This window comes from Helicoverpa armigera, chromosome 19 (assembly GCF_030705265.1).
Source record: "Helicoverpa armigera isolate CAAS_96S chromosome 19, ASM3070526v1, whole genome shotgun sequence".
NCBI classification, from domain to species: domain Eukaryota; kingdom Metazoa; phylum Arthropoda; class Insecta; order Lepidoptera; family Noctuidae; genus Helicoverpa; species Helicoverpa armigera.
The window spans coordinates 4,188,722-4,204,115 of NC_087138.1; the positions used below are offsets into that span (position 1 = coordinate 4,188,722).

General features: G+C 34.7%; 1 protein-coding gene across 4 annotated transcripts in view; it reads right to left on the reverse strand.

Annotated features, from left to right (window-relative positions):
• Window positions 1–15,394, reverse strand: part of LOC110372971 (stromal interaction molecule homolog) — a 48,660-nt gene that overhangs the window by 31,402 nt on the left and 1,864 nt on the right. For all 4 annotated transcript variants that reach the window (XM_049841310.2, XM_049841309.2, XM_049841311.2 and 1 more), the window contains exon 2: window positions 548–678. In XM_049841310.2, the coding sequence (XP_049697267.2) occupies window positions 548–678 (131 nt within the window). The remainder of the gene's footprint in view (window positions 1–547; window positions 679–15,394) is intronic.

Sequence of the window (15,394 nt, forward strand, 5' to 3'; positions counted from 1 at the left end):
GTATTACTGTTTTGATCGGTGGTCTGTTTATGTTCTAAAATTTTTTTGGTACTCCGACCAAAAGCCAAATTAACATCATTTATTTGTATTAGAGAACTTTTCAGGTAGAAGCATTTAGAGTACAGTCAGAAGTTATTGGCAAACTGTTTTACAGGTTCCACCTGGCATCTGATCTTTCATCGGTGCGAAAGGTAAGTAGGTACCTATATCCTTATCTCCGTACAGTGAACTTTGAAACGAATTAATATTACTATCCCTATTCTAGCACCACAGACCAGCATCTACCTAATCAAGTAGAAGGCAGGTCCTTTCTTCCATAATAGAAGCCCAATTCACATTCAATTATATTAACGCGAATATAAGACATATGTATAAATAAAACCACTTTTACGGATTTCTCGCGGTTAATGTTAAAAACATAATTTAATCCCGACGTTTCGGATCTTTTACAGCATCCTTGGTCACGGGTAGACTCGTGTTGAAAGAGTAGTTTTATTTAAAAGATGGATAGGTTATTGCAATCGGCATTTAAACCAAGTGAACTTACATCATCACTCTCGCTAAGGTCTACGTTTCCGTTGGCATCATCATCGAGCTGCCTGTGCAGCTGCGTGATGGCTTCGAGGCCGGCACGATCCTGCAGGCACGCGGGCTCATTGTGGCAAGCCTCGAACAGAACTGGAAACAAATATACGGAACTGTTAGAAAGCTGTGAATGTTCTAGCAGAAGATAGACGATAGAAATCATTGAAATGGGTTTTTGAAAGATTGCTTTTAGATGTTTTGTGATTATTCCCTCGGTTGGTAAAGCCATAGTTTCTTAGAAGTCTTATTTCGTCAGAAAATCGGTGGTCAAATTAAAACCTGTAATGATGGAAAACATAAAACTTCTCTAACAGGACACGTGAAGACGTGACAAGATCAGCCTTTGTAGATAAAATAATAGTCTACGTATTGTCAAGGAAAAGTTAGATATTTAGATAACGTAACAATAAACGAGGTGGCCTATTCTCTAGAATATTTCCTGTATTTAAATGTTGCTGAAGATTACAATGTATGAAGCAGTATCTAGCGAATTGAATGAGTCTCCTATAGTGTCTAGAGTTTTAAATGAACTGGCATATAATCAATAAAGAAGTATAATTTTCTAAAGATACAGATAAAAACAAAATTGAAAGCACAACATAATACCGATACTAATTAATCGATATCTATCAATAAAATCAAATAGATATTCAAGTTCAATAACTAAATTCCTATGCATTGACCATTACGTCTAGCCAACGACCTCATATTCCGGATCGAACGAATTACAAACGATGTTTGCAAGGTATTTCCCAAATCACCCATCGAATGTTCAGGCAGGGTAAGCACTAAAATTAGGTATCTAAATAATGATCAGATAATATAAGAAATCTGAGGTGTACAGGTAAGCAATGATATCATTATAATGCGTGCTAGAATACAATCTGTGCAAGTATTTACTAAATCAAAAGTGTAAAGTAAAAAAGTATAAAATTGTATAAAGGGTGGTTTTTAACCTAAAATAGCGAGTCAAATTTGGCGTAGCAGCCGGGCTTTGGGAAGCAGTGGATGTGGGTTGCTGAAGAGCGAGAAAAGTGGGGAACCTTAGGGCAGACCTTTGCCCAGCAGTGGACGTATTTCGGCTGACAAGGAGACGACGACGTTTTTGGTGTTCACCAACTGATACACATTTTTAATGAGATTCATATCCTTAATAGTTAATTATATATTTTCAAAAACCTACGCTGGTGACACAAACATCATTATCTTTTTCAAAACTAATCTTGCAATAATATTGGGACAAGAAAGTACAATTTCTTTAGTAAGATCAACGCCCCCAGAATTTCTGTTAACGGAATGTTTTGTTATTTACATAAATATTCCTACAAGAGCATTAGAATTTGATGCATAGAACTATTAGTATGTGGGTTAATTTAAGAAACTATTTACTAATTGCTATTTGATTATTTATTGGGATACTATACAAAAGCAAGTTTACCGACATAGGTACTGATTTATCTTATCTAGAAAAAATAAGATGATATAAAATTAAAGTAAATATGTTAGAGACTATTGCAATAATGAAACTATTCTTATCAACAAAATCGCAGACAGTGATACTAAATATAGAAGCTTTAAATAACATTGAACTCTTGCAATTCCTGAAACTTTTCTACTAGCATTTTAGGTATCGCACGAAAAGCAAACAAGAAAGTAGATCGTTGACGACAAAGAATTAGTTGTTGGGCAACAATTACAATTAAGAATAACCAGCATATAGGTCAACGTCATCTGCTGAATTAATAAAGAAGACTTTGAGAAACACGATGGTAAGCTTTTTTTGGCTTGCCGAAAGGCACAAGACACCCGAGTTGCTTTACGTTTTGATAGAAATATGCAGACAAATAATGATAAATATAACATGTGCAGATTAAGCACAGATGAAATAATCATTGTGATACAGTTATAGAGTCATAAATGTGCCGTGAGGGCTTAGATAACAATATACTACCTAACGATCATTTCGCTACGATATATAATAAGCTTGCCGTGAATAATTTGAACCATTCAGTTTAAATGCTCGTGCGACTATGGCGAAAACCGTGATATTATAAACGCGTTAGACACCATAGTGGGATAAAAACAGTAACCAGTAATAATAAACTGAACAAAAAGAGCATGTAGTTGAAACAAGCAATGTAAAGCGAGTACATCAGACCTGTACCTGTGAGAAAAAATAATTACTTCGAAGATGGTGACTTTGACCCGAAACCAGTCGTTTCCAAGGTATGGTCATAAAGTATGAATAAGAATCCTCTTTTTAGACTCGATACAGAATGGTTGCTATGCAAAATTGAGCTGCAGAGAAAATGAATCGAGTGATCGTAGTTGACGTACTAAACGAATTAAAAGGGGCAAAAACAGCCAAAAACGATGGAATTTTAATATCAAACCAAATAGAACAAAGTTTAATTCAGTAGCAATAAAAAAGGAAACATGTTTAAATATAGCCTTTTTATCAGTCAACGCGTAGGTTACGCTTATTCAATTATCTAGACCAGAGCCAGCCGGGGTCGCAAGCAATGGCTTCATCGCCAAACAGTAAACGCGATAAAACACGAACTATTTGATCGGCCTGAATGTGGAAATACTAGGAACGAAATAACAACTGGATCGTATTTACTAGGTTTAATTAAATTTATTTATTAAATAATAATAAAGTAGATAATTTTTGACATGGAAAAGTAGGTCTGAGCTCTTAAGTTCAATGACTGACTAACAGACACGTTAGACTTTAATACTGATGATAAGAAAATTAAAATTATTATTCCTATTTCTAGACATGAGAGAATCGAAAATAAAGAAAACTTTTTTTGGAAACTTAAATCATTCTAAAAAATAAACAACCGAAAATACAGTCGAGCTCCATTCTGAAACGATCAGATGTTAATGAAAGAAACTCAAATTAATTCAAATATCGTAAAATTAAAATACACGACCAGACACTTAATCAGTTCAGTAATCGTATTACAACTACGTATTATAATAAAGCTGTAATAAATGTTTCCGTCAACATCAATGGAAGCGATTCGGATCATTTATTTCTCATCATCTTGTACTATAGGCGTCAATCAACGATTTGATGGCACCACGTGGTTCGGCTAAGAATAGTCCACTCTACTTCCCATCACGGCTGTCGTAACAGCTGCTTATTAACGAGCTTAGGTGTTTCTTACGTAAACTGGACCGTGCTAGTAGGACAGGAAACCTTATAAGCGAAAATGGTGAAAGGGTCTTTCTTGGTTCAAAGGTCTCTGTTTCATTTAACGCTGAGACGAAACAAGCATAGAATATATTTTTTATTCATCAATCATCTACGGTCGGTAGAAAATACTAATACATAAATCATATATCACACCCAATGCCCATGACATTTGATTCCGGAAATTCGGAATATATTTCATTTGGATTACATTACAGACTGGTGTCGGTTTATTAATGCATTATAACATTTCCACATGATGAACTTGAATGTCGTTAAACAGTGTTATAATTCTTACTTTTTTTCATGTTATTTCCATATTGTCTTTCTGTAAGGTAAGACCCTCCTGTTTCTCTCAGGCACGCTATTCGTGCTCTGAATCAAACCAAAGCTAGAACAAATATGCCTTGTACATACAAGGCGCTAAGCACACACATCGTACTTACCTAAACAGTTAGTACTTATTTTAACGTCATTACGTCATCTCCGTTTAACTAGCACTTCGGCCACTTACAAGTACATGACCGGCCGTTAAATCTACCATTAACATTAGCATTGTTTTAACAGAAGCAGATTCAAAGTTGTTAAGCCGTTAATGATGACTTTATAGCTGAGATTACTACTGAAGTAAAACAAACAACGTTTTCTCACTAAGAACATCTTTGTCATGTTATGTTAGTAACACGAGTATAGATATGTCTACTTTAGTATCTTCCTAACAACACGTAATCTTTAAGGTATTAGAGGAAGGTTTTTTGCTATTACAAATACATATATCAAAACATATAAAAAAACGAATTACCTATTGACCTTTGTAACATTGGGAGTTAACAAAATTGGAATTTAACATTTTCCGCTAAGTTGACACGAAAATCTAAACAAACCTTGGAGCATATGAGGCCAACCGAGGTTAAAATTCTAGTCACAGTAATTTGGAGAAGACCAGGAAAATGCGAAATCATACTCAATGTAAAAACCCAAAACAAGGCTCTTTTGTTAGCTTTTTATTGATCGGTGTATTTATCAAAGTCCAACCACCGAGGATTGCTTCAGAAAATCTGAGGTTAAAATACATTTCCAAGAATTTCTTAACAGCAATGACAGCAACCATCGAATCAAATTAACTCCTAATGTTTAGGAGTTAAATTAGAAGATTCGATTATAACATCAAAATCTGCTGCATAGTATTCAAATATTGAAATTGCTTTATGTACGTGCGATGCCTACTCTAAAAACGAAGCCTACCGTAACAGAAATGTGATCCCCTGCATCTCAGTATAAAAACAATTTATATATCACGATGTCATAACAACAGAAGACGTGAATGAAGCAATCAATTCTACTAGCGATGTCCAACAAAGCAACGCATCCAGCCATTTAACTCCCCTTTTATTAAGATCAATTGATGTTGTGACGCAAACAGATCTTGTGCAAACACACAATTGTAAGCAATAGGAAAGGATTTAAAATGTAGTCACCGTTAGGGAAATTCCAATCGTACAAGCTAATATGCAGTTCTAGAAAGTTCTATGCATAGAATTCGGTTTTTTCTCTTCAATGTTCTTAGAGGTGGAGAGTGGAATAAATGGCTTTAATGAAGTTTTGCAAGTTTTTATGCTACAGTCCGAAATGCCTGAAAATGTTTGATCGATTTGAAGAACATTCTGGGTTTAATGATAAGATAAGAATTCTCCGTCTTTTCAAGTGGCTATGCAAAATATAAAAACTACGCTTAACAACATGTACTACAAGCAAAAATTGTTACGCTACGTTAAGAACGGTACCTAATAGTCATAAAACTTTAACTGCTTTACACAAAATAAGAAGCGAATCTAAATAAATGCATTAAAAATATTTTACGCTCATTAAACTCTTGAGGTATCCCTGGCATCTAAGGACTCTATTGTGTGGGTCATAAGGACCATACTGGTATCAAGAGATGTTCGTCATGATAAATAACAAAAGATATTGAGACATTGACCGTACGTTTTTACTGCAATATGTCTGTAAAGAGAATCTAGGTTGCATCTGTTGCAGTTAAGGTTGGCAAGTTATAATCAACAGAAGCGCTTGAGAGAAGAAAAATACAGGACAAAAGAATAAATATATTCTACACAAGCTACGATAGTTAGAAAAACTACGTAAGCAACAGCCGTTTGCCCGTACTTCGTTGCCTGGGATAAAAAAAAAACAAAAAGCCGATGGCTTCACTGCTAAGCCAAACTCCAGACGGATACATCCAATTAAAAAGGATTAAGACAATCTTGTTGAAATTGAAGCCCATATCAGATGGACGTGTCCGAAACCCTGGTGAGATTTCCAATAGGCCAAGATTAATCTTAAAGAAGCCAAAGCGGCTTACTATTGTTTATGAAACTTCTGACTTCATCTATTTTATACTTAATACATATTATAAAGCTAGTTTTTAATGCGCTAATCTCAGAAACCACTGGTCCGATTTGAAAAATTATTTCAGTGTTAGATAGCTCGTTTATCGAGGAAATATATAGGCTACTTTTTATAGCTCTAAAAAGCAACAAATTTGTAGTGATTTTGTTTATTTTACCTTTACTTTTATCTTATAATCCATGCCAGCTTATGGTGAAGCTAGCATTGTTGACGATTTCTCGAAATCGGCAAAAGCAAAAAAAATGATTATTTGGCAACTAATAGGGTAGTTTCCTAAAAAATAATAATTAGTCCGTCTTGTAGATTGTCCAAAATTAAGCGATACGTATTTTTTCTTTTTTAAATTGGATCAGAACTTGTTAAGATATAGCGTGTTAAAGTTGAGTGTGACGTCACAAGTTGCTACAATTTTCAGGAGACTGTGACGTAAAAGGCCCCCACTCCTAATTTTTGAAGCGTATTATCTTTGTCATTTTATGTTTAATTAAAAAAAGAAAAAATACGTATCCAATATTTTTTGATTATCTAAAAAGCGGACTAAATATTATTTCATTATTTCGACCCTGGAAACTACCCTAATTTTTGAGTTTTTTTTTTAATTTTTGCCCATTTTGTACTGCCAGCTTTTTAGAGCTACTTTTTATCAGGGTTCGTGCAGAAGTTCCCACGGGATGCGGGTGAAACCGCTGGCAGAAGCTAGTAATCAATATGATAAAGCACAATACTATCAATCAGGTCACATACCGTGACGTTTTCAATTGGGTGGTGAAAGACAGGCTAAATGGAGCTATGTATCGTCGTTAATAGATTCATAAACACAATGATAAACAACTGTAATATCTGAGCGATATAGAATTTATTGTAGTCTTGAACTTTATCTATTCTTGATGCGATTCTGACGATCTTTAATCTCTATCAAGTAAACTAGCAGTTTCATAAACATGAATGATTTAATGGATATCTATTTTCATGGATTGTTTATTTACTGTTACTTAGTATGTGTCTGATTTACGATCATTACCATATTGACGCGACGAGTATTCTCTAACTGACTTTCAGCTTCATATCTGCATGGAAACACAGTTACATTTATTTATGTCTCTAATTAAAATTCATGTTTTCTTGTGTGGTCTGTACCTAAGTATAGATGACCTTCGTGCCTCTTTTGTAAGTGTCGTTGGCAAGGATAATCTACGTTAACTGAATGTCATTCACCTATCGACTCATTTTAGCAGAACAATGAAAGGATTTCGAAGTATCAGATTACATCACATTATATCGTTATGATATACACATTTTCGTCATTCTGATGACCCTATATTACAAATAGTCAATGCAAAATGCAATAGCGTTCCCATAAGACGACCCACTGACCCATGATAATATGCAGGGTCTTTATTATAGCCAAATAAACAATCGCATATCAACGTCGATATAACTGTGTAAGTATCTATAGGTGCCTACTTTATATGTGTAAGAACACAGTCGCCCATTATTATTACCATCTCATTTCCTTTTCAGCACAAGATCATCGTTTGTTTAAAATATACAAGACCTCCTTGACTTACAGTAGATCTAATCGTGGGTTTGTCCTTATTATTTACACAATAATAACGTAAATAGATGCCCGAAAACGAGAGGCGAGAGCAATGTCATGTATGGCCGTTTATTTTTATTCTAAAACTGACTTCCCAAAACGGAGAAGGTTCTAAATTCGTCGGAATCTCTTTATATTTTTATTATGGAATGATCCGAAATTAGAAAAAGAAATTCACACAGACTTCGTCTTAGTTTTAAGCAGGTAATTTTCGCAAATCGCCGCCATCTCCATAAATCACGTACAAAGATACAATAACCGCATTAACATTTACGAGAAAATGAAACATCTCCGATGTAAACAAGGAATCCATATCACTTGGCACAATTCTAGCCGCTATGCTAATAAAATAAACAAGGTGGGCAATTCAAATACACGTACTGAGTTCAACAAACCGACACAATAAACGTTTGCACTGGAATATTATGATTTATAAATAGGATTCATTTCAGCGGATGATCAACGATTTTGAGCGTGTTCGTTTTGAGAGCCTGATTCTTATTTATTTTCCTACAACTTCAGAATTACGATGTTATATCTAAGTATAGTACAGATTTGTCCAATCAATGAACTCACCGCGTAGAAAATGTCTCTTCATCTGAATCTGGTCAACAAACGCTCCCAAATACACAACTTACAATTTTATGAACTTCGTATCCAAGCAGGATAACATTGTGAGGAAGATATAAAGAACAGTTACATCAAACATTGATATTGTTTAGAAAGTGTTCACGAGGCATGAATCTGACTCACAAGTTTTATCTTAGAACAATGACTCGCCTTCAGGCAGGAGGCAACTTTCGCCACGTGCACTGAGTAGTTATTGGATCCACGTAGGCATTGTACTTATTTTAAATTGTTCATTCTTTCGACCACACTCCGTTTGGCAACTAAGCAACTCCAATACCGCGTACCGTGGTGCCGCTTAATAACAAGGGAGCTTTTCATTTAATGTGCCAGTCATTTAAGAACCACAAATTAACAAGTCGAACCAAGTAGCCGTGAGATTGTGAAACTACTTTAAGGTAGGTAGGTAGGTAATTGTAAATTCACACCATACTCGTTGAAACCAATCTATAGATGTAAGATTCCTCCCCGCTTATATACGAATATCATCGTATAGTTCGCACCAGTTAACTTTGTCAATAGTAGCAACCTTCGGACCAGTAAAGCTTCTCGACAGATCGGCAAACGAATGCGCAAGGAATCAAATGGCCCACTTTAAATACGTATGCAAAGTTAAAATGCTGCAAGACTTTAAATGAGTTATGCCCAATTCGTCATTTTAGTGATTTGGCATCCATAAAAAACGTGTCTCAGTTTGTCATTCCATAAAATATTTTATTTTGCTTAGTCTCAATTCGTCATCCGTACTTTATTTTGTAAAAAGTACTGTCAACATGAAAAGCTTTACAATATTGTAATTATGTTTTTTTTTATTTATGTTGGTTATGTTTTTTCTGAATATGGACGCTATTAATAAAATCGCGATTTCAACGGCGTCACACAACACACGGCCAAAACCAAAATGCCAGGATCGCATAACTTACGGGAGTATAGCAGTCAAGAGTGTCAGGATTTTACGTTTTATAAATATATTTATTTTCTTGTTTGTGAATATGATATGAGGGCGCGGGTTCGATCCCAGGTCAGGCAAGTACCAATGCAACTTTTCTAAGTTTGTATGTACTTTCTAAGTATATCTTAGACACCATTGACTGTGTTTCGGATGGCACGTTAAACTGTAGGTCCCGGCTGTCATTGAACATCCTTGGCAGTCGTTACGGGTAGTCAGAAGCCAGTAAGTCTGACACCAGTCTAACCAAGGGGTATCGGGTTGCCCGGGTAACTGGGTTGAGGAGGTCAGATAGGCAGTCGCTTCTTGTAAAGCACTGGTACTCAGCTGAATCCGGTTAGACTGGAAGCCGACCCTAACATGATTGGGAAAAAGGCTCGGAGGATGAATATTTTTATGTATACAATCTCTTTGCTAGTTATGGGCTCCTGGTACTTTTGTTACCGGTACAAAAAGTATCGAGTCACATTTTGGGTTTATAAAATGCCCATGTTGTTTTACAGCCTTACTTATAAAAATCAACTAATCATCTTCTATAAGCATTGTTTTAACTAATTATTACTTAAAGCCTTAAGTAGTGATTACATTTTTAATACACAAACGTTGCTTAACATATCTTAACTTATGAACGGATAATGATATAAAACATACTAATTTCTCAGCACTACCTGAATGTTGGTAGCTTAAAAAAATATTTGTCATCAAAACGTTGTGTAATGGCAACAATGGCATCCGTAAAATATACAATTAAAAAGTTGAGCTGTCAATAAACCGGAAATGAAAAATCTGTCTGTCACTAGGCTGTATCTCATGAACTGTGATAGTTGGAAGAGTTGAAATTTTCACAGATGATGTATTTCTGTTGCCGCTATAACAACAAATACTGAAAACTAGAATAAAATAAATATTTTGGGGGGCTCCCACACAACAAACGTGTTTTTTTGCACGATAGGTATCGATAACGGCAACAGGTAGATAGATGCTTGAAATATTCACAGAATACCTATATGGAGTTTCAGTCCATTATGGTCTTCGATATATTCATTAAAAACAGGTGTGGTTGTATGTATGACGTATCTGTTAAACTTGTCTGGTCAAGGTCAGGTCATATTGAGTTCGGTCACTGATTTTAAAACTTTATTTGTTACGAAAAAATCTTGCTGATCATCACGATATCGATGCAAAATCGTTGCCCCTTTCTCAACTACTATAATAGAGAAAGGGGAAACGATTATTTACTATGTAATATTTATTTATTGGTTTGCCAACAGAAGCTACACAATTATATTATCTACCAATCTATTTATTTTATTTAAACAATGACTACCAATCTATTTTTATCCAGCTGAATTTAATGCAATTTCAGTAAAAGAACAATAGATCAGATACGTAAATAAGTACAATAATAAGCGATGGATTGTACGCGATAAAAATGAGGAAAAACCTGTTACATGGATATAAAAACATGTATTTGTTTCTATCATTAAGCTAGCAGTTATTTTAGCCTATCCATTTGTAGTCTGTTCATAAACAAATATGAAGGTGAAGGTCATGCTGAAAATCATGCAATTTTAAGCAAAAATAATGTAATTAGTACCTAACTAATCAAAAGATTTAATGAAACTAACCTTGAAGAATAAAAAACAAATTAATTAATTCATTTGTTATGGTTTTTTAGGTACTAGAGGTATTTAGAGTTGGTCTTATTCAAAAATTGCTCCTATTGCTCCTGTTTTGTTAGAAGTACCTAATAGACGAAGTAATTATTTGGTAATATATCTGTGCTTAGCTACTCAAAAATATATTAACTGTAACATGCTTTAATAAATATTACAGTTGACTTCACAATTTTGCGACTATAAGCATCAATTACCAGTCAGTCAACCAGACGGCTACGCTTCGCCACTTTTTGACTCCCGATGAAAAAATATGTGTTATGGGTTTTATAAGGAGTTATACACACGGTGTTATAAGTTTGACGTTTCTGCTTTATATTAAAACTACTTTACTTTAACTGCCACAATAATTTAGAATAATAATGTTGATGGATAATAGTATTGTATTATGTAAGTACATACAGGCATTAAATGCCTAATGTTCTTGTGTCCCAGTCCCAACATGTTCCACAATATTGTTCGTAGCTTTGAACCGTATACAATACATGTAGGTAGGTAACACCCGTAAAATCTTGTGGAAAGCAAATGAATGTTATGAATGCTTCCAAACAACGAGTTTAGCAATTACCCATCTGCATAAAACACAAACAAATATTCTGCAACTATACGAGTTATTTGTGTATTGTTTTTTTATTTGTGTATCGTCGTGATCAATTTCAGGCGATACAATCAAATCATGATTTAATAAAACGGAACTGGAAATAAATAAACATAGAGAGATGTTTTATTACATTGTAAACCAATAAAACAGCATCATAAACCACGTACATACTTTGTTTTTCTTATCGAAAAAAGTGTATTGCAGTCTCTTAATTGGGAGACGGCATAAAAATCCCGAGAGTTTTCCGCACCCACTCTTTCATTTCTACAATAAACATGAATAAAACACATTACACTTCCAAGGAACACCTGGAAAGTCCCCAAAAGACTAAGAAAGTTTTATCCAAGCCAAAATCTATAAACGAAAACTGTCGTACACAGAAAATACGTCAGAAAAAGTACGATTAGCATCGCAGTCGCAACTCGTAATGGGTAGACGGTAGATACTGATTTAGCAATGGAATTAATCAAGCAATCGGTCGCTCGGTGCCAACAGATGTTTACGTTCATGCTTGTGAACGCCCTTAAAACATTATTAATTTCGCCCGCACTTCCTAATGAGTTGGGCAGAGAAACAAATGAATGTGGCCTTTTCTGTACAATCTATTTTGGAGTGTATAGTGCAAGATATCAAAACAATAGGACTAGATAAGTACTGATGCAACATGAAACCACCTATTAGTGATCGTTAATTGATAGTCATTAGAGAATCTGTAAACGGTTATTGAAAGACATGAACAGATCGCAGAGCCAGAATATTCAACGATACTAGCTTCGTATTAATCGTGAACTTCAATCTGGAAAGATCGATTTATTAATCGCATTTGCTTAAATACATTTAAGATTAATGTGCCATTTCCTGTAAGTAGATACTACGTTACTGTTCTGACCGCAATTGATGCTTGAAGCAACACCTGCTTGAAACAATCGTTACAAAGTGCAATCCATAAAAGTAGGTACGTTAGGATTAAGCCATTATCATTATCTAGTTCATGGCTAATACATGATATGGCCTATGACTCAATAATAGGAGTAAGGACGTATTGCAGACTTATACGACCTTTAATTACAGATAGCAAACCATATACTTCCGATACGATAAAAGTTTAGATCGTGACAACATTATACCGCTTGACTTATTAATTCATGATCGTCATCAGCCTTTTTCGAAAAAGGCTCGGAGAATGATCAGCCTTTTTGTCGTCCTTCTGCTGGGCACAGGCCTCCTCTCACATGGAGAAGGATAAAATCCATGATGATCATCATCATCAAAATAATCCTCTCTATTGGATGCAAGCACATCTTCTTACAGACAATTGCCACTTGCCTGTGCATGCATTTACGATCAGCATCAGAAATGTTTTTTTTAAAAGCGGTTAATAGTCGATTGTTTTTATTATCTGTCTGTTCTGTTTAGATTGATTTATTCTTTATTTGATAAAGGCTGTTTTATCTTTTGGATTGGCCAAAATTTATTTTACGTCCGGTCCTTAAACCGGATCTCCAAAGGTGATGCATGGTATGGTCCCAGATTGAGGGATTTTTCCTTTCGAATTTGATGTTGACTAAACAAATTAGTTCTTACGGAATAGGTAGGCAATTGCCGTTTTTGGCCTACAAGTATAGTCATGGTAGTCACTCATATACTTTCTTAACAGTAAATACATAAAGCAACATTTCTACCAGTGACTCGAAGTGCCAAAGCAATTTCACCTAGGTTCTATTACGTATCATTTCGTAAGTCAGGTACAATCTATGGCACCGCGTGTACGCTGCTGTGTTCTAAAATAAGATGAAAACACGCATCGACCGATGTTCGTCTGCCATTGATATCGGAGTATTTTGATGACTCATGCAATGTCTGTTGGTAACTGTCTGGTCTCACGTGCTAAACAGTTTCAGATGACTACTAATCTTGGCTGGATACTGAATAATGCGAAAGTAACTATGTCTGTCTTCACGCCAAAACTATTTATGTAATTTGATACACAGATAGTGTATACCCTGAGAAAGGACATAGGCTACTTTCTATCTAGGTGCGGGAAGTAGTTTCCTCAGGACGCAGGTGGATCTCTATCTCTGGGAATCAGCTAGTAGGAGATTAAAACTATACTCATAAATATGTTGTAAAACACAGAAGCACCTAAAAATTATAAAATAATTGACCATAATAAGGTAAAACTTTTGTTAACACCATGTTTTCCTCCTTATCTCACAGTTCATGTGGTTCAACAAATAATGATACTTGCATGCAATCTGATAAGCCCACATAGATGTTTGCCTTTGGCGGCCAGATTATGAAAGTATTAAAGTATTAAGCTCCAGACTGGATTTAGGTAATGGCATGGGTAATTACTGCAGCTGTATTCTATTAAATGAAACTATTAGTGGAAAATTTAAATTTGAGTTTATTCCTTCAAGTTGATTGCATTGAAGCAAATTATAAAAACCTTAACTAGTTACTTTCCCTGTCACAGATCATACTTTAAATCACTGTCTGATTCTTGTCAACTTTATCACCAGCATTTAACTTAAACATATTAACATATAAGATCTCTATAGTAGCTCCTCCGTGTGAGAGGAGGCCTGTGCCCAGCAGTAGGATGATAAAAGGCTGTAACAAACTAACCTATAGCTCCATGGATACTAGATATTTTTGAATGAGCAGCCTGAACATTACAAATCATTACATGAACATCTATGGGACGTATTAGACTTCCTAAGATGGCAATGTGTGCAAACAAAAACAAATGACAATTAGTATAGTGAATCTTTATTTGTAATGGCCAGTTTGTGTGGTCCAAGTAACCTGATACCTTATTTCATACGTTGGTCAGCCACAAATATTTTGGTCTATATATTTCATCCTCTTTTATTTCAATAGAATGTTTTACCCAATATCATTTTGGTGAAACATTTATATATTTGGTGAGTATTATAGTAGTGGACAATGGAGATTGGGCAAGAATGTATGAAGTTTGGTCCAAATGTCCACCTCGAACGAGACCTATAATAGTCCACTTGATTTAGAGTAACTTTTACTAAGAAAGTAAAAAAAAACAATGCCAAAAAAAAGTTATAGCCAAAAATGTATTCTTAATTTTCGGTAGTTTTTGTATGTTATCATTATTATTTTTTATTTTATTCCACTTCCATTTCGGCACTTTATCTTAAACTAAGATGAGTAAGACACAATTGCATATAAACAGCCCATTTTTTTTGCCCGATTGATGTACGAATCACTAACCAATTGAGGCGCCAGAAGTGCTTGAATATACTCAGCGGTTCCTGGATCTAAGAAAGTTCGATGTAACTGGTGGTGTCTTCTCTCTGATAATTAACAATTCTATTTTGTCAGAAGTTACAAAAAGTACGAAAATCGAACATCACGAAAAGTAATTGAAAAAATCTATAAAATGTTTTATTTGATTTTGCTATAACTTTTTTCTGGCATTATATATTTTTTTTTACTTTCATAATAAAAAATGTTCTATACTTAACGGGCTATCTAGCTATATAGGTCTCGTTTGTGGTGGACATTTGGACCGGAGTCGCCCATTGTCCTTTGTATATGATTTATTAAAAGTTAATTATTAATTGAAACCAAGTTTAGCTACAAGTAAAATATTTCATTGATTTGTAACATTGTATTTCAATTTTGAACTTGTTTCAATTGTGCAGTCTGTATCTAACGAAAAAACAGCTGTTATGCTATTTAGTTTTCAGTACTTATTATTACATTAGTACAC